The sequence below is a fragment of the Podarcis gaigeae genome (assembly GCF_964106915.1).
Source record: "Podarcis gaigeae genome assembly, chromosome: 2".
Taxonomy (NCBI): Eukaryota; Metazoa; Chordata; class Lepidosauria; order Squamata; family Lacertidae; genus Podarcis; species Podarcis gaigeae.
In genome coordinates this window covers 111,218,762-111,240,601 of record NC_139679.1, presented here as the reverse complement: position 1 = coordinate 111,240,601, position 21,840 = coordinate 111,218,762, and the positions used below count along the sequence as shown (strand labels likewise).

Here is a 21,840-nt window from a genome sequence, read left to right as displayed (position 1 = left end):
ACCATTGGGCCAGAGCTCCACAAAGATTGCCGAGGGAGGGAGTCAGGCTGTGCCCTGGCCAAAGGCCTGGTGGAACAGCTCTGTCTTGCAGGCCCTGTGGAAAGATATCAAGTCCCGCAGGGCCCTAGTCTCTTGTAACAGAGTGTTCTACCAGATCAGAGCCACAGCCGAAAAAGCCCTGGCTCTAGTTGAGGCCAGCCTAACCTCTCTGTGGCCTGGGACCTTCAAGATGTTTTTATTTGAAGACCGTAAGTTTCTCTGTGGGACATACCAGGAGAGGTGGTCAGGGGCGCCGACTTATAAAAAATATTGGGGGGGCGGGGGCCCATACCGACTTATAAAAAATATTGGGGGGGCCCAAGACCTCCAAACTGCTGCTGCTGGGGGAACGAAAGGGGCAAGCCCCGGGCTGCCCCGACCTTAAGTGAACCTGTGAGGGCCCGCCCTTTGCGGCAGCCGATTGGCTGCCGCCGTGGGCGGTGAATATTAATGAGCTAGGGGGAATCCCCGCTTCTCGTGGGGCTGACGCCAGCCCCGCGAGATTGTTGATGGGTCGAGAGCCCGCAACCCCACCCCCTCTCTAGATCGGGAGTGGCTTTGTTTTAACTCATTACTGAATGTATTTTAAAAGCTAACTATCGTCAAACAAGGAAAATAAAAAATACCAACATAATTTTGTGATTTTACAAAGCATAATATAACTAATAATTTTCTCAAATTATTGGGGGGGCAGAGCCCCCCCAAACGAATTTTTGAGGGGGCTCGGGCCCCCTCAGGCCCCATGGAGTCGGCGCCTATGGAGGTGGTCCCGTAGGTACGAGGGTCCTAGGCTGTATAGGACTTTAAAGGTTAAAACCAGCACCTTAAACCTGATCCTGTACTCCACCGGGAGCCAGTGCAGCTGGTATAGCACAGGGTGAATGTGATCTCGCAGCGAGGACCCCGTAAGGAATCTCGCTGCAGCATTCTGCACCCGCTGGAGTTTCTGGGTCAGTCTCAAGGGCAGCGAGTTACAATAATCCAGTCTGGAGGTGATCATCGCATGGATCACAGGTCACCTTCAAAGGTAGCCCCATGTAGAGCACATTGCAGTAGTCCAAGCAGGAGATAACCAGAGCATGCACCACTCTGGTGAGACAGTCTGTGGGCAGGTAGGGTCTCAGCCTGCATACCAGATGGAGCTGGTAGACAGCTGCCCTGGACACAGAATCGACCTGTGCCTCCACGGAAAGCTGTGAGTTCAGAATGACTCCCAGGCTGCGCACCTGGTCCTTCAGGTCCTTTCTGTTGGGATGCATCCGGGGAGACGGGGGCAATTGGCAGGCCCCCAGCTGGCTCCAGCAGCTGGGCGAACTCTGGTTCTTGGAACCGCATCAAAACTGCGACTCAAGCCTCAGAAACCTTTAGAGACTGAGCACACAAGCCAGCAGAGATAAGAACTGTTTGCAACGGAAGGGCGGACAGAGGCATATGTAAGCATATTTACAAGCATTAGAAGGGATGCGGGTGGCGCTGTGGGTAAAAGCCTCAGCGCCTAGGGCTTGCCGATCGAAAGGTCAGTGGTTTGAATCCCCGCGGCGGGGTGCGCTCCCGTTGCTCGGTCCCAGCGCCTGCCAACCTAGCAGTTCGAAAGCACCCTCGGGTGCAAGTAAATAAATAGGGACCGCTTTCTAGCGGGAAGGTAAACGCCGTTTCCGTGTGCAGCTCTGGCGTGCCAGAGCAGCGATGTCACGCTGGCCACGTAACCCGGAAGTGTCTTCGGACAGCGCTGGCCCCTGGCCTCTTGAGTGAGATGGGCGCACAACCCCAGAGTCTGGCAAGACTGGCCCGTACGGGCAGGGGTACCTTTACCTTTACCTTAATTCAGCATTAGGACAAAGGAAAAACATGTCCACTTCCCTTCGTGTCCAAGCAAAAGCTATATACAATGGAAGTTCCCAGCAGGCTGTGCTGGAAGTAAACAGACATGTGACATACAACAACTCCACATGCCTGTTCTAAAGGTGGAACGGAACAATATCCTAACACTTTCTGTTTGAGTCAGTGTCTCATAGGAGCAGGCTCTGCCAGAGTTGGCACTAGGGTCTCCTCCAACGGGAGAGCGTGAGGCTTCCTTGCTTGGGGGAACTGAACTCAAATGCTGGTCTTTCAACAGAGCTGATACCCTTGAACTGCTTCCCATCGTTTTGGGCAATTCACACGAAAATAGACTTCAAGGCCACTTGGTTTTTTTAAAAATGGTACAGGCAGGAGGGCGTGTGAAGGTTTCCTTTGGGGGGGGGGTGATATCAGATGATGTGCATTGCACATGGCCATCATCTTAAAAAGCATATGGCTAGAAAAATGAAAGGAGCAGTCCTTCAAGGCAGAAAGGCATTTGTTTCAGGGTTGCATTCATGAGGAAAAGAGTTCCCATTTTCTCTCCTGGGTGGGTCTGCGCTGCTTTCTTGCACCTCTGGTGACCCAGGAGGCAGAAATCCATTTGCCAAGCCACCAGCAAGTTGAGCAGTGTCGTTGTCTCTCCTTTTCCATTTCCAACATATATACACTGTGAAACAGAGCACCAAAAAGATGGCAAGCCCTGGTACGCCGTAAAGGCCATAATGTCTGCGTCCTGAAACTGGAAAATAGAAAAAGTCAGCGGTCATGCTTCTGACACCCTTGAAGTGCAGCTGTACCGTGGAAAGAGCTACGTGCGGCATTATTCCACCCCACTAAGAAGGCTAGATAGAACCAGACCTATGTGCCTTAAAATCATAGAACTGTAGAGTTGGAAGGGACCACAGGGGTCATCTAGTCCAACCTCGTGCAATGTAGGAGTCCTTTGCCCAACTTTAACCTATGACCCTGAGATCAAGAGTCTCATACTCTACCAGCTGAGCTTTCAGCCATTATGGCAGGAGGCACAAGAAATCTGAATTTAGGTTTGATGAGGCCCTAAGCTACTGAAGATAATGGGGTCCTTTATATGTCCAGCTGTCCTTTGTCAACAACAAATTGTTGCTGTTTTTTTGTGTTGAATATATGCTATATGGTAATTTATGGACCTAATAGGTCCACACAACAAAAAAACACTCTTGCTATATGTAGGTTTTATTTTATTGGTTTTTTATCTTGTATGTTGGAAATGTACATCCAGGTTCTTTAACCTTTAAGTTTTTTTGGAGGCCCCCAAGTGAGTGGGGCATAAATCCCGCACTGGCCAGGAGGCCCAGTGGAATGCTAAGCTCCTTCCCACCAGTGTCTCCTGCATACAGGGCAACCAAGGCCATCTCAGGGCCAGAAATGGGCCTGAGTACAACATTAATCTCATCCAAGTAGTCTGGAGTTCAGGAACCGCCTGCTCAAAAACCTTGCCTAGGAAGAGACATTTGCAAGCAGGCTATCATGATTCAGATCTTCTGAGCTCAGGGAGGGTTTCTTAAGGAGTGGTCTCTCCTCTCAGAGAGGCATTTGTTTACTTCCTTGGCATCACTAGTGTCCCATCCCTGTCAGATATGATGAGCCATGAAGCGTTGTAGCCACCTTGTGACCATCCAAGCACCTTGTCCACATCCTTGAGCCTTATCAATGGGGAATCGCCCATTAACACCTGGCCAGAATACTGCCTGGACACCTCAAAGCGACTTGCTACAATAGCAGAATCTGGGTCCCTGCAAGTGATTGTATCCTCAGTATTACTGAGAGAACTACTGGGGGATCCACCTTTGGGCCAGTATATAAAAAGGTCTCACACTGCCTGTAAGGTGTGCTAGACGTCAAGGACACAACTGAAGAAGAGAAGGAAGTCTTTTTCATTGCCTTTGCCACCACAAAATAGGCTTGACAGTGAGCACACAATTAGGTTTGATTGTATTTATTGGGAGTCTTCGCCCACTTGCATTATTGCCATCTTCCAGCTTGCTCCATTGCCCTCAGCTATTGGGTTCAGCAAGCTGGAAGCCTTGAGAGGAAGACTGGATTTCTATGGACTACAGCAACTCCCCCACCCTGATCCTCCAGGTCTGCTCTAATGCTGCATTGAAAACTCAGAAGGAATTAAGTGTGAGAGGCAACCTCTCCTTGTTGCCCCACTCAGGTCTCAGTTATAGATGGAGCATAAGGCAGCAAGCATGCCTCTCTCCACAATCCATTTTATTATTCCTACAACAATGTGAGGTGGGCTGAAGAGTTAGTGACTAGCTAAGGATCACACAATGATCTTCATGTCTGAGCAGGGATTTGAACCTTGATTTTCTCAGTTCTAGTGTGACATTCTGACCACTTATCCACCCTGGCTTTTAAAAGTAAAGGTAAAGGGACCCCTGACCGTTAGGTCCAGTCATGGACGACTCTGGGGTTGCGGCGCTCATCTCGCTTTACTGACCGAGGGAGCCAGCATACAGCTTCCGGGTCATGTGGCCAGCATCTGGCAAACCAGAGCAGCGCACGGAAATGCCATTTACCTTCCCACCGGAGCGGTACCTATTTATCTACTTGCACTTCATGCTTTCAAACTGCTAGGTGGGCAGGAGCAGGGACCGAGGAACGGGAGCTCCGCCCGTCGTGGGGATTCGAACTGCCAACCTTTTGATCGGCAAGACCCAGGCTCTGCGGTTTAGAGCACAGCGCCACCCGCATTCCCTACAAAAACTGACAACCACCCCAAATGACTGCCAGACCATAGAGTTCCTTCCAATGCTAGTCATAGCAGACCCATTCAAATTAACAGAAGTGATTAACATAGGTCCATTCATTTCAGTGAGTCTATCTGAGTAAAAGGTATTTTGATGCAGTCCGTAATACATTGCTAGTGATCTGTGGTTCATCTTTTCATCTTTTAATAAATAAAACTCTTATAATAGAATATTGTTATTTTTTTAAAAAAACCTGCCTTGAGTTTTTATGGAGAAGTGTGGGTAGTAAATATTTTGCCTAGGGTAGCCACACAACTCTGTGAGTTAGTTGTGGTGTGAACTTGGCTTTTTCTGGGCTACATGCCATGCTCAGTTGTGGAAGTGGCAAAGTATTTAAGAGAACGGTCATGTTCTGTACTGTGATCTGAATAGTTTAATAGCCCTACAGCTCTGCTGTTTACTCACTAGCATGAGTGAGGAGGGATAATATCAAAACAATATACCCTCTCCTACCTTCTTTAACATCCTCACATGTTCAGGGTGCTGAGAATTGTTAGGAGAGCCCTCCTATCACCCGCACAAGAACTACCATTTCCAGAATTCCCCGGAATTATCTCTAGGCAGATTCCTTCCATGTTCTGTATTCCCATGCTGTGGAGACTCTAATTGCAAACTTGCAAAGCTGCCTGCAAAACATGGATTCCAACACAACCACCCCAAATGCCTGCCAGACCATAAAGTTGGGTCCAATGCTAGTCATAGCAGACCCGTTGAAATGAACAGATGTGATTAACATACCGGTAGGTCCATTCATTTCAGTGAGTCTACTCTGAGTAAAAAGTATTTGGATACAGTCCATAATACGTCGCTGGTGATCTGTGGTTCTTCTTGGTGGGTCACAAGTTATTTGCAAGCCTATGTAATCAACTGCTGACCTTTATAGCAGGTTTTAGTTTTGTATTTGCTTTTTAAGCAAAATATCCATGCCATGAATTAGGGGCTGAATTATATCACATATGGGGAGCTTGTAGCAGGGAATGGATTGATATATTAGAAATGATCATCCTAGAGGAACCTTCTAGTATGCAGAAGTTTTCAGAAGGACAAATCATGGAAAGTGGTATTATTAATGGTATTCATATGAAACTATGAATAAGACAAAATGGATGGTGTCTTAAGAGATACATGATTTCATTGCATAATGAAGGGCACCTTTGTCCAGAAACAAAAACTCTAAGAGCATCCTTCCTTGAATCTGGGAAACCTCTAAAGCTCCTTGAACAGAACAAATATATAACAAAGAGAAATGAATAAAAGGAACCATTGTCTCCTCCCCCTGTGGCTGTGAATCTAGATGTCAATCACATCAGAAACTTACCAGGTATATTAAGGAAGAACTGAAGCACACAGGATCCATTTTGCTGATGAACAAACTGGTACTCTCCAGCGAGTCCTTCATAAGCATATTTGATAGTAAGGCCACTGTCAGATATATAGAATTGCTCTTCAGACGTGTTGACACTGTGATTCAGGTGCCCCTTGTCTGTGCTCCAGATGCATTGCCAAGAAGAGGAGGAGTGGTTCTTCTTGTATAAAGCAAGACTATTGGAATGGTTCAATATATTATTAGGAATGATCGTCCCAGAGGCACCTTCTGGTATGGAAAGATTAGCTGAAGGGCACTGCCCAGGGTCTAGAAATAAAAAAAGATGCATTTATTTAAAATAGGGCAAGAGTAGCCACCAAAATAGTAGGGAAGCATGATATGATAATACGATGCAAGAAATGTGTTTTTGTTTTATTGCAAACTACCCTGAAATCTGTACTCTTACCTTACCATACATCATTATACAGGTGTGTATATTCCTACTATCTTGTTACTTTTTTGTTTTTCTTTTCAACTCTCTTTCTTTCTCTCTCACTCACTCTGTCTTTTAATAAATGAAATTCTTAGAATATTGTTATTTTTTTAAAAAAACCTGCCTTGAGTTTTTATGGAGAAGTTTGGGTAGTAAATTCTATTATTAATAATGATAACTGATAGAAACAACTGCAAACCAAAAAGAAATTCATGCAAGCAGCCGTCCTCAGCCCGACCTCTTCCCCCACCCCCACCCCCAGTGGTGAATCCATTTGACAGTAACTTCAGAACCTCACCACGTTGGAGGTTCCTGCCTATTTATTTATATACCGCTTGATTGTTAAAAACAAATAATCCTGCAAAGTGGTTTACAAAAGATAAACCGGTAAAAGCAAGCAATACTTGAAAACATACATAAGTCAAAATACTCAAGCAGATCAAAATTACCTCAACTATCTAAGCATTTGGGTAGGCTTGTCTAATCAGAATGTTTTTAGCTGGCACTGAAAAGTGTACAGTGAAGGCATCTGCTTCATCTCAACAGGCAGGGAGTTCCAAAGTCTAAGGAAGTGCTGCCACACTTATTGCAGATGCAGAATGGATATTATGTAGTACTAGTGTACCATAGCATACCATAGCAGACCCGTTGAAATTAACACATGTGATTAACATAGGTCCATTCATTTCAGTGAGCCTACTCTGAGTAAAAACTATTTGGATACAGTCCATAATACATCGCTGGTGATCTGTGGTTCTTCTTGGTGGGTCACAAGTTATTTGCAAGCCTATGTAATCAACTGCTGACCTTTATAGCAGGTTTTACTTTTGTATTTGCTTTTTAAGAAAAATATCCATGCCATGAATTAGGGGCTGAATTATATCAGATATGGGGATCTTGTAGCAGGGAATGGATTGATATATTAGAAATGATCATCCTAGAGGAACCTTCTAGTATGGAGAAATTTTCAGAAGGACAAATCATGGAAAGTGCAGATAGAAGGCAACTTATTAATGGTATTCATATGAAACTATGAATAAGACAAAATGGATGGTGTCTTAAGAGATACATGATTTCATTGCATAATGAAGGGCACCTTTGTCCAGAAACAAAAACTCTAGGAGCATCCTTCCTTGAATCTAGGAAACCTCTAAAGCTCCTTGAACAGAGCAAATATATAACAAACAGAAATGAATAAAAGGACCATTGTCTCCTCCCCCAGTGGCTGTGACTCTAGGTGTCAATCACATCAGAAACTTACCAGGTATATTAAGGAAGAACTGAAGCACACAGGGTCCATTTTGCTGATGAACAAGCTTGTATTCTCCAGCGAGTCCTTCATAGGCATTCTTGATAGAAAGGCCGCTGTCAGATATATAGAAGTGCTCTTCATTTGTGTTGTCACTGTGATTCAGGTGCCCCTTGTCTGTGCTCAAGATGTATTGCCAAGAAGAGGAGGAGTGGTTCTTCTTGTATAAAGCAAGACTATTGGAATGGTTCAATTTATTATTAGGAATGATCGTCCCAGAGGCACCTTCTGGTATGGAAAGATTAGCTGAAGGGCAGTGCCAAGGTTCTAGAATAAAAAAGATGCATTTATTTAAAATAGGGCAAGAGTAGCCACCAAAATAGTAGGGAAGCATGATATGATAATACGATGCAAGAAATGTGGTTTTGTTTTATTGCAAACTACCCTGAAATCTGTACTCTTACCTTACCATACATCATTATACAGGTGTGTATATTCCTACTATCTTGTTACTTTTTTGTTTTTTCTTTTCAACTCTCTTTCTTTCTCTCTCACTCTGTCTTTTAGTAAATGAAATTCTTATAATAGAATATTGTTATTTTTTAAAAAACCTGCCCTGAGATTTTATGGAGGAGTGTGGGTAGTAAATTCTGTTATTAATAATAATGACTGATTGGAACAAATGCAAACCAAAAAGAAATTCATGTAAGCAGCTGTCCTCACCCCGACCTCTTCCCCCACCCCCAGTGGTGAATCCATTTGACAGTAAATTTAGAACCTCACCAGGTACGCTAATGAAGACTCGATGGAAACAATTTTTTCTCAAAAAATCTTCAACTTGGTATTCTCCAGCAAGTTGTTTGTTGGTGTTATTGATAAAGAGGTCATTTCCCCATAGATAGAAGTATATATTGTTTTTGCTGTCGTAGATTCTCAGTTTTCCTCCAGTTATGGCTAATATGGCATCATCAGGATCAGATGAACTGCTCTTATGAAATAAACGAATGTCGGGATAGCTGGAAACATTAGCAAAGATCATCCCCGATGAACCTTCTGCTATGGAGATGTTAGCACAAGGGCAGTGCGTGAAACCTGGAAGAAAATGACGGCAACTCATTAATAGAATTCTACCACTAACCAGACAGATTGGATCTCACATCTTAAGAGAGGCAGGATATCATTACACCATACAAAAAATGGCACCTTTGCAATTCCACATTTGGTAAAGGTCATATCACACTTGTTGAAGGCAGTTTGGAAGCTTACAGGATCCCGCCATCTTTGGGGGGCAGACTATCCTCATTGGCATGGCAGGTTCGGTTCACCCTCTGTGCCCCAGGTGCCAGCAAATGCCACATCGCTCCTGCTACTGGGTTGAATACAACATTTTATAAACTTGTCTTAAGAGTCCTTACACTTTGAGGCATATACTTGCAACACTGAAATAGCAAATCTAGTTCCACACTTTTCCTGGTTTCTTTACTTTTCTACTGAATCGTGTATTCCAAAATTTGTAATCTTCAAATTTCTTCCTCTGTTAATTTCTATTAGCTGCTATTCTGCAGGATTTACTCAAGACCTGCTAGATTATTTACTTGTTTATAAAAGTAAAGGTAAAGGTACCCCTGACCATTAGGTCCAGTTGTAGCCGACTCTGGGGTTGCGGCGCTCATCTCGCTTTATTGGCTGAGGGAGCTGGCATACAGCTTCTGGGTCATGTGGCCAGCATGACTAAGCCACTTCTGGCAAACCAGAGCAGCACACGGAAACACCGTTTACCTTCCCGTTGGAGCGGTACCTATTTATCTACTTGCACTTGATGTGCTTTCGAACTGCTAGGTTGGCAGGAGCAGGGACCGAGCAACGTGAGCTCACCCTGCTGCAGGGATTCGAACCGCCGACCTTCTGATCGGCAAGGCCTAGACTCTGTGGTTTAACCCACAGCGCCACCCACGTCCCTTACTTGTTTATACTGGTTCTTAAAATCTTCAATAAACATTTTGCAGTGCTCCTTATTTTCTTTATCATCCTTTTCTCTTACCCTGTTTGTTATGCCTGCCAATTCAGAATATTCAAGCATTTTAAAGAGCCACTTTTCCTTAGTGGGCACCATACTCGCAGCGGCAGAGCAAGCCGATCGGGCGCCTGGGGCAGCGCACATGCCCTGCACCCAGGGGCTTGGCGAGCCACCCATGTGGCCAGGGCCAGACCCCCACGGGGTGGGGTGAGCCGGGGCAGGAGGCTCCGTGGGACCTCCAAGGAGTCTGCATGCCTCCTCACATTTAGCCACCCTACAGCTGAGGGCGAGGCAGCAGGCAGACCATTTGGGGCAGCGTGGAGCCTGCGGGCGCCCAAGCCACCGCATCTCTCCTGGACGCACTGGAGGTCCCGCCGTGAGTGCCGCCAGGCATTTTGTCACCCCCCCTTAGTGGTGACACCCAGGGCAACCTGCCCCCACTGCACCCCCCTTCCTCCGCCCCTTCATACTCATTCTCCACCTTGCGTCAATAAGACTCTAGCCGCAGTGGTGGCATATAATAATAAATTCTTTTGCTTTTATGGACTTCTGTTGTTACCATTCCCAAGAAGAATGCCTCAGCCTTTTTTGAGGAAGGTTTTCTTTTTTAATATCTTTTTTAATTTAGCGTGGCAACATCAACACGTTGGAAGTTCCTGCCTATATATATATATATATACACACACACACGCACACGCACAACTTGATTGTTAAAAACAAACAATCCCGCAAAGCGGTTTACAAAAGATTAAACCGGTAAAAGCAAGCAATACTTGAAAACATACAAAAGTCAAAATACTCAAGCAGATCAAAATTACCTCAGCTTTCTAAGCATTTGGGTAGGCTTGTCTAATCAAGAAAGTGTACAGTGAAGGCATATGCTTCATCTCAAAAGGCAGGGAGTTCCAAAGTCTAAGTAAGTGCTGCCACACCAAATGGTTGAGTTATTACAGATGCAGAATGGATATTATGTAGTACTAGTGCAGTGGTCGTTTAACCGGCCCACGAGGTGCCCCCAAACTGAGCCGCCCACTCGGCAAGTTCCCGCACGCTGTGCTAAACCAGTGCAGCACGGCACTGGGACTCACTTCCATGGCACAGAAAATTGAGTCTGTGCATGTGCATATGCCGGAAATCACATCTGCACAGACACAAATGCCAAAATTGTGGGCATCCGCACTTATGTGCACGCACAATCCGGCCCACAAAGGGATCTCCACTGGAGTGAACCAGCCCAGGCAAGGTAAACCTTGCCGACCCCTGCACTAGTGATATCAGGCAGGCAGCTTCCCTGTATTCTTTTCAGCACCTTCTGAAGATATTCATACTTAGACATATTTAGGCAAGCGTACTTAGTTATTTGAGGGACGCGGGTGGCGCTGTGGGTTAAACCACAGGGCCTAGGGCTTGCCGATCAGAAGGTTGGTGGTTTGAATCCCCGCAATGGGGTTAGCTCCCGTTGCTCAGTCCCTGCTCCTGCCAACCTAGCAGTTCAAAAGCATGTCAAAGTGCAAGTAGATAAATAGGTACCACTCCGGCAGGAAGGTAAACGGCGTTTCCGTGTGCTGCTCTGGTTTGCTACCCCAGAGTTGGTCACGACTGGACCTAATGCTCAGGGGTCCTTTTACCTTTACCTTTACTTGGTTATTTAGGATGTTTTATGAGTTTTAATTTGCTCCAGTCCATTTTATTGCATTTTTAAATGGTTGTAACTTTTTAGTGATAATGTTATTGTTCTACCGGTATCTTTTTTAGAAGGTTTCTACAATCCAGTGATATATGAATTTTACGAAGTAAATAAATAAATTCAGCGCAACACACCCGCGAGTAAACTGCAACTGTTTTTCTTACTCCTGCTATTTCTTAATCCCTAAAAACTTTCCACCTGAAAGCGTATTTTGCCCGGGGCAGCCACACAATTGAGTTAGCTGGGGTGTGAACTCAGCTTTTTCTGGGCTGCATGCCATGCTCAGCTGTGGAAGTGGAAAAGTATTTAAGAGAACTGTCATGTACTGTAATGTGATCTGAATATCTTAATAGCCCTACAGCTCTGCTGTTTACTCACTAGCATGAGTGAGGAGGGATAATATTAAAACAATATACCCTCTCCTACCTTCTTTAACATCCTCACATGTTCAGGATGCTGAGAAATGTTAGGAGAGCCCTCCTATCACCCGACAAGAACTACCATTTCCAGAATTCTCTGGGAAGAAGAATTGATCATCAAGCCCCTTTTAAACTGTGGTATGGATACCCTGCACTCCCCACCTTCTAACGACAGCCTCTTCGTCTGTCCTACACTGGTCTAGACACTAAAATATGTTGACAACTTGCCAAGGAAGACGTAGCAAAACCTGTGAGAGATTCAGGATTGTGGAAACTCAGAGTTCCATATCTTGCTGAACGGATTTCTCTTGCCAAAAGGCTTGTTTCTTGCAAAAGAAAATCTTATCCCAAGGCGAGTTGGCTTCCACAAGAAAGACAGCGGAGTTCCCAGTTTATCATGCAAGCGATTCACAGATCATTCTTGAATATCCCGTAGTTCTTTCCCATGGGTCTTAATAGCTCTGTTGATTAGAATGTGGCGCTGATAACACCAAAGCAGCCTGCAGGTTGAATACCCATAGAGGACAGCTACGAATTTCTGCCTTGCAGTGCAGCTGGACTTAGGTGATCCTCAGGGTTCTTTCCAACCCTACATACAAGTCTATGATTATATGAACATTTGCACACCTCTCCTGATGAAATCAGCTGCCAACGGTTCTCCCTCTCCCCACATTCACCCCATCAGAGTTTTGCTCTTGCTTACCCATTTGTCGTCTCTGGGCAAGATAGGGTGAATACACCGAACCACACAGCTGATGTCTAAGCACCTGACCTCGGCTTAATGTGGACCCTAAGCCCCTCCTTTGGGACGCGGGTGGCGCTGTGGGTTAAACCACAGAGCCTAGGACTTGCCGATCAGAAGGTCGGCGGTTCGAATCCCCGCAACGGGGTGAGCTCCCGTTCCTCGGTCCCTGCTCCTGCCCACCTAGCAGTTCGAAAGCACATCAAAGTGCAAGTAGATAAATAGATATGGCTCCGGCCGGATTGTTTCCGTGAGCTGCTCTGGTTCGCCAGAAGCGGCTTAGTCATGCTGGCCACATGACCCAGAAGCTGTAGGCCAGCTCCCTCGGTCAGTAAAGTAAGATGAGCGCCGCAACCCCAGAGTCGGTCACGACTGGACCTAATGGTCAGGGGTCCCTTTACCTTTAAGCCCCTCCTTCCTCCTTTAATTCCCCTATGCACATAAGATGTTCCTCCATCAACTTTTGCTCACCCACATCTCCTCCTCCCTAAATCGAGTCAGATATCCCCTATGAGGTTGATGTAGCTCCCTAAGTCAGATTTTCAAAGTATAGCGCAGGAGGAGAATGATTCATGGACAAGGGGGGATTAAGACAGGAGCTGGCCGGCGGCGCCGTGGTGCAAAGATCCCTCTGCCCGCCCCCTTCCCAGAGTTGCTGACCTTTTTTTAAGGGAGCTGGCACCACGCTTACACATTATCTCTAACAAGCCCCTAGAACAAAATAAAATGAAAAGGCAGAAGAAAATCTAATGAAGTCCTCAATTCCAATGTGAGACACATTCAAGACTGAGCAGTTCTTCCAAGTCATCTTCATGATTCAAATCACCACATATCAAAAAGTTAAAGCGATCACCAGTTTGTTGTTCTTTAAATAAATTAATAAAGTCACAGACAATGAAGTTCCCGGCCAATTTGTGTTTAAGTACGAAGCTGACGTTTTCAAATATTGGGGGGGGGGTGTAAAGTAGGACTGCAGCAAGAAACACAGTTGGGAATTAGGGCCTTCTGTTTTAACGTCTCAACCAGAGGAAAATGCAATATTGGAGATTAGGGAGAAAGGATGGAGTATGAATAGATTGGGGGGAGGGGGCTGAGGAGAGACCAGAAACCACAGGTAGCAAGACAAGGCACACTTTCTGGGGAGCAAGTCTCACACACAGTTGCTTGGGCAGAGGACTGCAGAGGGACCATAGTTGGGTTGTGCGTGTGTGTTTTTCAGAAAAAGGTAGAATTGGAAGCCACCCTGCGGTCATCTTCTAGCCCAGGCCCCTGCAATGCTTTTTACCTTGCATTGATCTCAAAAACCTTCAGTGTCGTCTTTTTTTTCAGTTGGATATGCAATTAACAGGTTTGTTTCACAAATAAGGGAGAAGGAGGGTTGTTGGCTTGGTTTGATTTGCCTTTGTTCTAGTTTTTAGCATGTGCTTAGTACCGTAGTTTCAGGCTGTGAGCCACCCTGATATCTATGGGTGGAGGGCAGTAGCAGTAGTAGTAGTAGTAGTAATGATGCTTATATTTTTCGCAGGGCTTAGAGTGAGCGTGTGATGGCCAGCTGCTGGAATGAATGGGGTCGGTGCTAAATGGTCTGGTTTGCTTTACAACCCCTAGGGACCTTGTTGGGGGGGGGGGGAGAAGGAGCCCACCCAAGAAGAAGAAGAAGAAGAAGAAGAAGAAGAAGAAGAAGAAGAAGAAGAAGAAGAAGAAGAAGAAGAAGGGGAGGAGGAGGAGGAGGAGGGGGGAGGGGAGGAGGAGGAGGAGCAGCAGCAGCAGCGAAGGGAGGAAGCTTTCCTTCCCCGGGGTAGAGTTGCCCGTAACATTCAACACAGGGCAGGATTCCGGGAAGAGAAACCAGGGCAGCTGCTGCTACTACTCATGGCTTGGGCTAGATGTAGCTGAACAGGGCAGGGCTGCAGGTGCCTGGAGGCTAAATGGGGAAAAACCAAGACAACTCTTCGCAGGAGCGGCTCCTATGAGCAAGACGTCCCTGCCTCTGTCTCGAGAGACAGTGAAGTGTACCTCCAGGGAGAAGTCAAACAGCTGCATTAGCAACTTCCTGTGAAAAGCACACTCCAACACTCCACCCTAACCTGCCAAGGGAGACAAGGCAAACCCTTGATAAGTTCGAGGAAGGGGGCTGGGTAGGACCCAAGACTACCAATCTTGCCCAGTTGCAGCGCCATAAAAAAATGGTCACGTGGTGGTGGCGGCGGGGCAGTATATTTCTAGGTGGTCGAGTTGTGCCCCGCATGTTGAGATCTCTGAAAGCAGGGGTGGCAATGCCGATCAACTTTGGGAGTGCCGGCCCCTCAAATATTTTATTGGGGGAGGGGGCAAAGGAACCTCGGCTCCTAGGAGTTTGTTCTATGGCTTAAAGTAACAGCGTATCTTGATGACAGGAGTTCAGCAGTGGAGGGGTGAGGGGGGGAGTGTTTTGCAGCCCGGGTGAGTCATCCTCGCCCTCTAACTCCCACAGGAGGGACGCATCCGATCAGGAGTACGAAGGGAGTACGAAGGGAGCTTTAAAGAGTCTCCCCCCCCCCCCAGTGGCGTAGCGTGGGGGGTGCCAGGGGGGCCGGCGCACCGGGCGCAACATGGGCGGGGGGCGCGCTCGCACTAGCAGCTCTCTGCCCCTACTAAAATCCACGGGTTAGGGAGCCCGCGCTCGCTCGGCTTGGCGAGGAGGTCGCGGAAGGGGGAGAGCGAAGCCTTCTGCCGCGGGCAAAAAAAGGAGAGGAAGCCGGGCGGGTGGGCGGACTGGCTGGCGGGGGTCTGGCTGCGCCTGCTGCTGCCGTTGCCGCTGCTGCCGGGCTTTGACAGCTTGGCGAAGCGGAGGGAGAGGAGCTTTATGGAAATTGCAGCTCTCTCTCCACTGGCCGCGCCGAGCCGGGAGTCTGGCGAGGGGGCGGGAAGAGACTTTCCCCCCTTTTTCCCACCTCGCCTGGTCAAAAAGGAGAGCGGAGTCTCCTCAGGGCGCCCTCAGGCAGGGCCGGGCAAGGCAAGCAGAGCGAGGAGGAGAGAGAGTGGGGGGGAAGCAGCCAGGAAACGCCGCGGTGTGGAGGGGGAATCAATTAAGGAGAGAAAGTGAAAAGCCTTGGAGAAAGGGGAAAAAGGAAAGAAAAGAGGCAGCTCCGGCAGAGCGCGGGGGAAAGAGAAGCCTCGCTGCTGCTGCTGCTGCTTGGGAGAGTAAATTACTGTACTTGCCTTGCCCCGGGTTAGGGGGCGCAAATTACTTGCCTTGCCCCGGGTGCTGATAACCCACGCTACGCCGCTGCCCCCCCCCCATGCCCACGCCACCGTCCCAACCGGACACTTCCCAACCTGACCCTGGGGCCCCTCACATCTCACTCGGCCGTCGGCAATTGCCTACAAACCCGAAACGTCGGCCAGCCTCGACAGGCAGGATAGCAGCACCAGCAGGGCTCGGGAGAAGGCTCCTCCTCGCCGTGCGCCCCCGTTGCCTTCGCCCCCGGCTCCTTCTCGCACCAGCACTGCCGCCATCGCCCGCTCCTTCCGACACACTCTTCACCACTGATACCACGAACTACCGTAACTTCCGACGAGGCCCGAGGAAAGGAAAAGGGAGGGCAGAAGTTGCCAGAAAGGGGGCGGGAGCGGGAGCCGGGGAAGCCGGGGAAGCCGGGGCAGCCCGCTGGGCTATGCGCAGAAGCGGTGCCTGCTCTGTTGGCGGCACATGTGCCAACTCCCGGTCCCCAAGCACCCGCAAAACTCCCCAGGAAGGAGCTGGGCACCCACAAATTTCGGGGCACGCTCCATGGCATCCACAACCCCCGGCACCTACGGTAGCCTAGGGAACAGCATCCCAAGTTGCGCCTAAAGAAGTTGCGCCCAATCGAAAACAGCAACTGATCTTAAATACAAGAAACGAATTGTTCGTTTATTATATTTTAGAATAGAATAGAACCTACCCAAGTGACGCTGACATAAAACCCCTCACAAATGCACTATTACCCTCCCTCTCCACCCCACTTCTTCTTCCACAACCTTATTCTGGATATTACACTATTGTCTCACTTCAGATGTAAAAAAAAAAAAAAAAGACTCTACAACCTGAAAAGAGATAGAATGCATGTACTTTCTTAAACCAAGAAAATCTTTCATAAAATTATTTAATAGAGGAGTCCCTGGGAATGGATCATCAATGGGTCATCAATGGCTACCACATGAAGTTCACATCCCAGCTAACTTTGCTGCGCTGGCATTAAATGTGATGAGTGGAGAAAGGAGGGGGGGTTAGAATTAGATCTGGATTAAAGAGTGGGAGGTAGGTTCCAGAAAGTAGCCTATATGTAGTCCTATAGGTGTTTACTTGGGGCGTTTTGGACCATCTGACTTAAGCACCTTTGTGGCGCTTGTGTTGGGTATAATAATAATAATAATAATAATAATAATAATAATAATAATAAATAATTTTATTTATATCCCGCCCTCCCCAGCCGAAGCCGGGGTCAGGGCGGCTAACAATAATCAAATAATCAAACAATCAAATAATCACACATTCAAAATATTCATTATAAAAATTAATTAAAATCAAATTAATGGCAACCAATTAAGCAATATTCTATGCAGGTTGCCGAAGGAGGGAGTCAGGCTGCGCCCTGACCAAAGGCCTGGTGGAACAACTCTGTCTTGCAGGCCCTGCGGAAAGATGTCAGGTCCCGCAGGGCCCTAGTCTCTTGTGACAGAGCGTTCCACCAGATTGGAGCCGCAGCCGAGAAGGCCCTGGCTCTAGTTGAGGCCAGCCTAACCTCTCTGAGGCCTGGGACCTTGAGGATGTTATTATTAGCAGACCGTAGGTTTCTCTGTGGGGCATACCAGGAGAGGCGGTCCCGTAGGTACGAGGGTCCTAGGCCGTATAGGGCTTTAAAGGTTAAAACCAGCACCTTAAACCTGATCCTGTACTCCACCGGGAGCCAGTGCAGCTGGTATAGTACTGGGTGAATGTGATCTCGCAGTGAAGACCCCATAAGGAGTCTCGCCGCGGCATTCTGCACCCGCTGGAGTTTCTGGGTCAGTCTCAAGGGCAGCCCCACGTAGAGCGAGTTACAATAATCCAGTCTGGAGGTGACCGTCGCATGGATCACAGTGGCTAGGTCAGGGCGAGAGAGATAAGGGGCCAACTGCTTAGCTTGGCGGAGATGAAAAAATGCCGCCTTTGTTATAGCTGTAATCTGCGCCTCCATAGAGAGGGAGGTATCGAAGATTACACCCAAACTCTTAACGGACGGTGCTGGCACCAATTGCACCCCCGCAAGAGATGGGAGTTGCCCCCTCAATCCCATATCGTCCCGGCCCAGCCAGAGGACCTCTGTCTTCGAAGGATTTAACTTCAACCGGCTCCCACGTAACCATCCAGCCACAGCTTCCAGACATCTCGCCAGTGTGTCTGGGGCCGAGTCAGGATGGCCATCCATCAACAGATAGAGTTGGGTGTCATCAGCATACTGATGGCAGCCCAGCCCAAAACTCCGGGCAAGCTGGGCGAGGGGGTGCATAAAGATGTTAAAAAGCATCGGGGAGAGAATCGCACCCTGAGGCACTCCACACACCAAGGAGTGGCGCGATGACAATTCCCCCCCAAGCGCCACCCTCTGTCCCCGACCAGAGAGAAACGAGCGCAGCCATTGAAGGACTGTGCCCTGGATCCCCACGTCGGCAAGGCGGTGGTCCAGGAGTTCGTGATCGACCATGTCGAAGGCTGCTGACAGATCTAGAAGAATCAGCAGCCCCGACCCGCCTCGATCCAGCTGCCTGCGGAGATCATCTGTTAGGGCGACCAGAGCCGTCTCGGTCCCATGGCCAGCGCGGAAGCCGGACTGGAATGGATCCAGAGCAGATGTTTAAATGGATCCAGAGCAGATGTATAAATGTTTATAAGCAATGTTGTCAGTGTTGTTCACAACATTCTGGATTTGTTGGGGCGTTGGGGTAGAAATATGGGTATTGGCACCCTCTGGCGCCAACATTGTGCTGGTTGTGTGTCAAAGCCTGCTGAGTTGGCCATGCATGCCAAGTTAACAACAACAACAACAACAACAACAACAACAAAGTTATTTATACCCTGCCCATTTGGCTGGGTTTCCCCAGCCACTCTGAGCAGCTCCCAACAGAATGAAAAAGTGATAAAATATCAAACAATACAAACTTCCCTAAACAGTTACCAACTTTGGGACTTCAAAGCGCCAAATCACCTAGAGTTGGCTGCACCAGCCTATCTGGTAGGGATGCTAGGCCAATCCTGATAAGAATCTGGCCTTTGGAGCCAAAAAGGTTTTCTAGTCCACATTTAGAGAAAGCAGCTTTTCTGTCTCTGCTTGTTTTATTCAGCGTCTTACAGACTATCTGTAGTACAGTGGTACCTCAGGTCACCTCTTCAGATTACACAGGCTTCAGGTTACAGACTCCGCTAACCCAGAAATAGTACCTCGGGTTAAGAACTTTGCTTCAGGATGAGAACAGAAATCGCGCGGTGGCAGCGGGAGGCCCCATTAGCTAAAGTGGTACCTCAGGTTAAGAACAGTTTCAGGTTAAGAACGGACCTCTGTACTTTCTTAAACTAAGAAAATATTTAATAAAATTACTTTATAAAGGAGCCCCTGGCCTGGGAACGGATCATCGATTGCTTTGAAGAGGACGCACACACTTGTTTGGAACTTTCCAAGGGAGGTATCCTGAGGGAGCTATTTTCTTTTGATAGGGTTTCCCAACCCCTTCACGTTTAGTGTACAATTTCTTTTAAGCTAGCCATTCTGCGTGTCTGCTTAATAGGATGATTCCCTGCCAACGCGTCTGGGTTGCCCTGTGTCTCTCCCCTTAGATTGTCTATCAAACCTATTTTGTTGCACTGGAATAAAGTGTGATGGGTGGGGAAAGAGAGGGGTTAGAATTAGATTTGGGATAAAGAGTAGGGGTAGATTATAAAAAGCAGCCTATATAGGTGTTTGTCATGGGAGACCTTGTTTATGAACAGGCCATTCGCTCTGTCGTTTGTGATAGGGAGTGGTCAGTGAGACGTGTTAAGCACCTTTGTGATGGGCATAAGGTTTATAAGCAATGTTGTCAGTGTTGTCAACAACGTTATTGGTTTGTTGGGGTAGGGATGTGGGTTTTGGTACGCTCTGGCACCACCATTGTGCTGGTTGTGTGTCAGATTCTAGCCTGTTTGTGAATTGTTTTATTGAGATCGGGAGTATTGTTTTAGTTGGTATGGGTCCCCCCCCCTTTGTTTTCCTTTTCTTTTACCCACTGATTTTATTTGTTGCTTTTGTGTGGTGAAGAAAGAGACGGTGAGGTTGGCGGGGGTGTTTGTCTATTTTTGTTTGTGTGGTGGTTCTTTTTGAAATACTTTATTGTCACTTGTGCAACTTGCATACAGTGAGATTACACGAGCACCCCCCACTCAGCTCTCTTAGTCTTAATTCCCCTCGTTTACTGACGCGCACCCACCAAACCCGAAAGTCCGTTGCCCTGTTGTGATCTTTTCATTCAGCAGCCTAACAGCCCACGGATAGAAGCTGTTCTTTACCCTGTTGGTGGGACTAATCCTGCTTCTATATCTTCTGCCTGAGGGCAGGAGATCAAGAATGTGCCGCCCAGGGTGTGAATCATCCCTGAGAATTTTCCTCACTCTCCTGAGGCAACGTGCTATGAGTAGAGTCCTTGGGAGGGGGGCTGAGAGGGGGGGTTGTTGGGGTGATTGGGGAGTGGAGAGGGTGAATTGTTGTCATCTGGGCTGGGATTGGGGGGTCTCCATGGAGGGGCAGAGTAGGGGGGATAGTGGCGATGCTGGCAATATTAATGTCATGGTGGAACAGAAAAAATTCCTTCCAGTAGCACCTTAAAGACCAACTAAGTTAGTTCTTGGTATGAGCTTTCGTGTGCATGCACACTTCTTCAGATACCAATTAATTCCCCTCGTTTGGTATCTGAAGAAGTGTGCATGCACACGAAAGCTCATGCCAAGAACTAACTTAGTTGGTCTTTAAGGTGCTACTGGAAAGAATTTTTTTTGTTTTGACTATGGCAGACCAACACGGCTACCTATCTGTAACTGGAATGGTGGAACAGGTGAAAGGGAAGGGGGTCACCAGTCCATCCATTCGAGGTGATTTCCGGATACTTCATTCAGCTGATCACATGCCAGTTGTGTTGTTTTCCATACCGTATTAGAAAAGCGTCAGTGTGGCTAGGAAACAAAGAAAGTTTCAACTGTAACATTTTAAACAGTTCTTAGCTTTCCCTTCGCAAACGTGATCTCAAACGGCAGATACAACGGCAGAGTGAACCTCCTCCCCCCCCCCCCAATAAAAAGTATCTGAAGGCAGAATGGCTCCCCCCCTTATTGAACGTTCAAAAAATACATAATTATATGTGCACTAAACATGGCCAGACGTAAATAAAAGAGAGAGAAGCAGAACCCGTGTAGAAGGGAAAATAAAATAAATATAAACTGTATATTTTGCAAGGTTGTTATTGTACTTCACCAGATCATAACCTTTTGCAATATTTGTAAGAATGGCTTTATGACTAACCACAATGGGAAGTGAAGTGTGGCGAGGTGACTAATCCTGGAAGCTTTGCTGATCCATCTCTTTTAAGAAAAGGTTGGTTTGGGGTGTAATTCGTTTTGATTTGTTGGAAGCAGCTCAGAGAGGATAAGGGTCCCTGATTTTGCATGCTCAACCCCTGCTCTGACTGTTGCCGGTCGTAATTCTAGGACTGAGCTGGGACGTGAACCCAGATTTCCAGGCTAACATAGACTCTCACATGCGGATCTGTTATTTTTGGATAACAAATTGGCAAATTAAATTACCGGAATTTGTGGAGATGGCTCAATTGACTAGCAAACTCAGAGGAAACTCAAAGCAAAAATTTGCGGGAAAATGGGATGGTTATAGAAGATATGTTCAAAAATACAATAATAGTTTTGACTCAGTGCTAGCGTTTGAATGACAAAGGAAGTAAAAGCAGGTGGATAACAATTAAGGATTTATTATATTTTCTGAATGTATTGGGAAATTTATATAGAAAGGTTTATTGTTTTGTGTACGTTCAATTGTAAGATAAAACATATGCGAAGGGACTTGACAGGAAGTCAAAATTGAAGAAAAGATTTTGTAAGATATAAGGGGGGAAATGTTTATTTTCATTATTATCATATTAGTATTATTATTTTCTGTGTGTGTGCGGAGGTGTGTTTCGTATGGAATGTTTGGGAGGAAATAAGACGGCAA

General features: G+C 47.1%; 2 protein-coding genes across 3 annotated transcripts in view; one reads left to right on the top strand and one right to left on the bottom strand.

Annotated features, from left to right (window-relative positions):
- The window catches only part of LOC310837973 (C-type lectin domain family 2 member D-like), a 99,520-nt gene that overhangs the window by 5,176 nt on the left and 72,504 nt on the right, over positions 1–21,840 (top strand). The gene's annotated exons all lie outside the window — the stretch shown is intronic.
- LOC310837754 (uncharacterized protein) lies at positions 1,865–16,558 on the bottom strand. Of its 2 annotated transcripts, XM_083724814.1 has the most exons (5): positions 15,961–16,558; positions 8,508–8,816; positions 7,737–8,051; positions 5,995–6,309; positions 1,865–2,620 (listed from the first exon to the last, which is right to left on the bottom strand). In XM_083724814.1, exons 1-5 carry the CDS (start codon positions 16,085–16,087, stop codon positions 2,361–2,363), a joined length of 1,326 nt encoding a protein of 441 aa, XP_083580940.1. In that variant the 5' UTR covers positions 16,088–16,558; the 3' UTR covers positions 1,865–2,360. The 2 variants fall into 2 exon arrangements, with proteins under 2 accessions (XP_083580940.1, XP_083580941.1); XM_083724815.1 differs by lacking the exon at positions 7,737–8,051.

Excerpts from the sequence above, each read along its gene's own strand:
- LOC310837754 (XM_083724814.1), bottom strand. The coding sequence starts at position 16,087 with ATGGCGGCAGTGCTGGTGCGAGAAGGAGCCGGGGGCGAAGGCAACGGG. Across the intron at positions 8,817-15,960 it reads GAGGCTGGCCGACGTTTCGG|GTTTCACGCACTGCCCTTGT; the intron begins GTTTGTAGGCAA and ends ATTTTCTTCCAG. Across the intron at positions 6,310-7,736 it reads GTTCTTCCTTAATATACCTG|ACCCTGGGCAGTGCCCTTCA; the intron begins GTAAGTTTCTGA and ends TTTTATTTCTAG.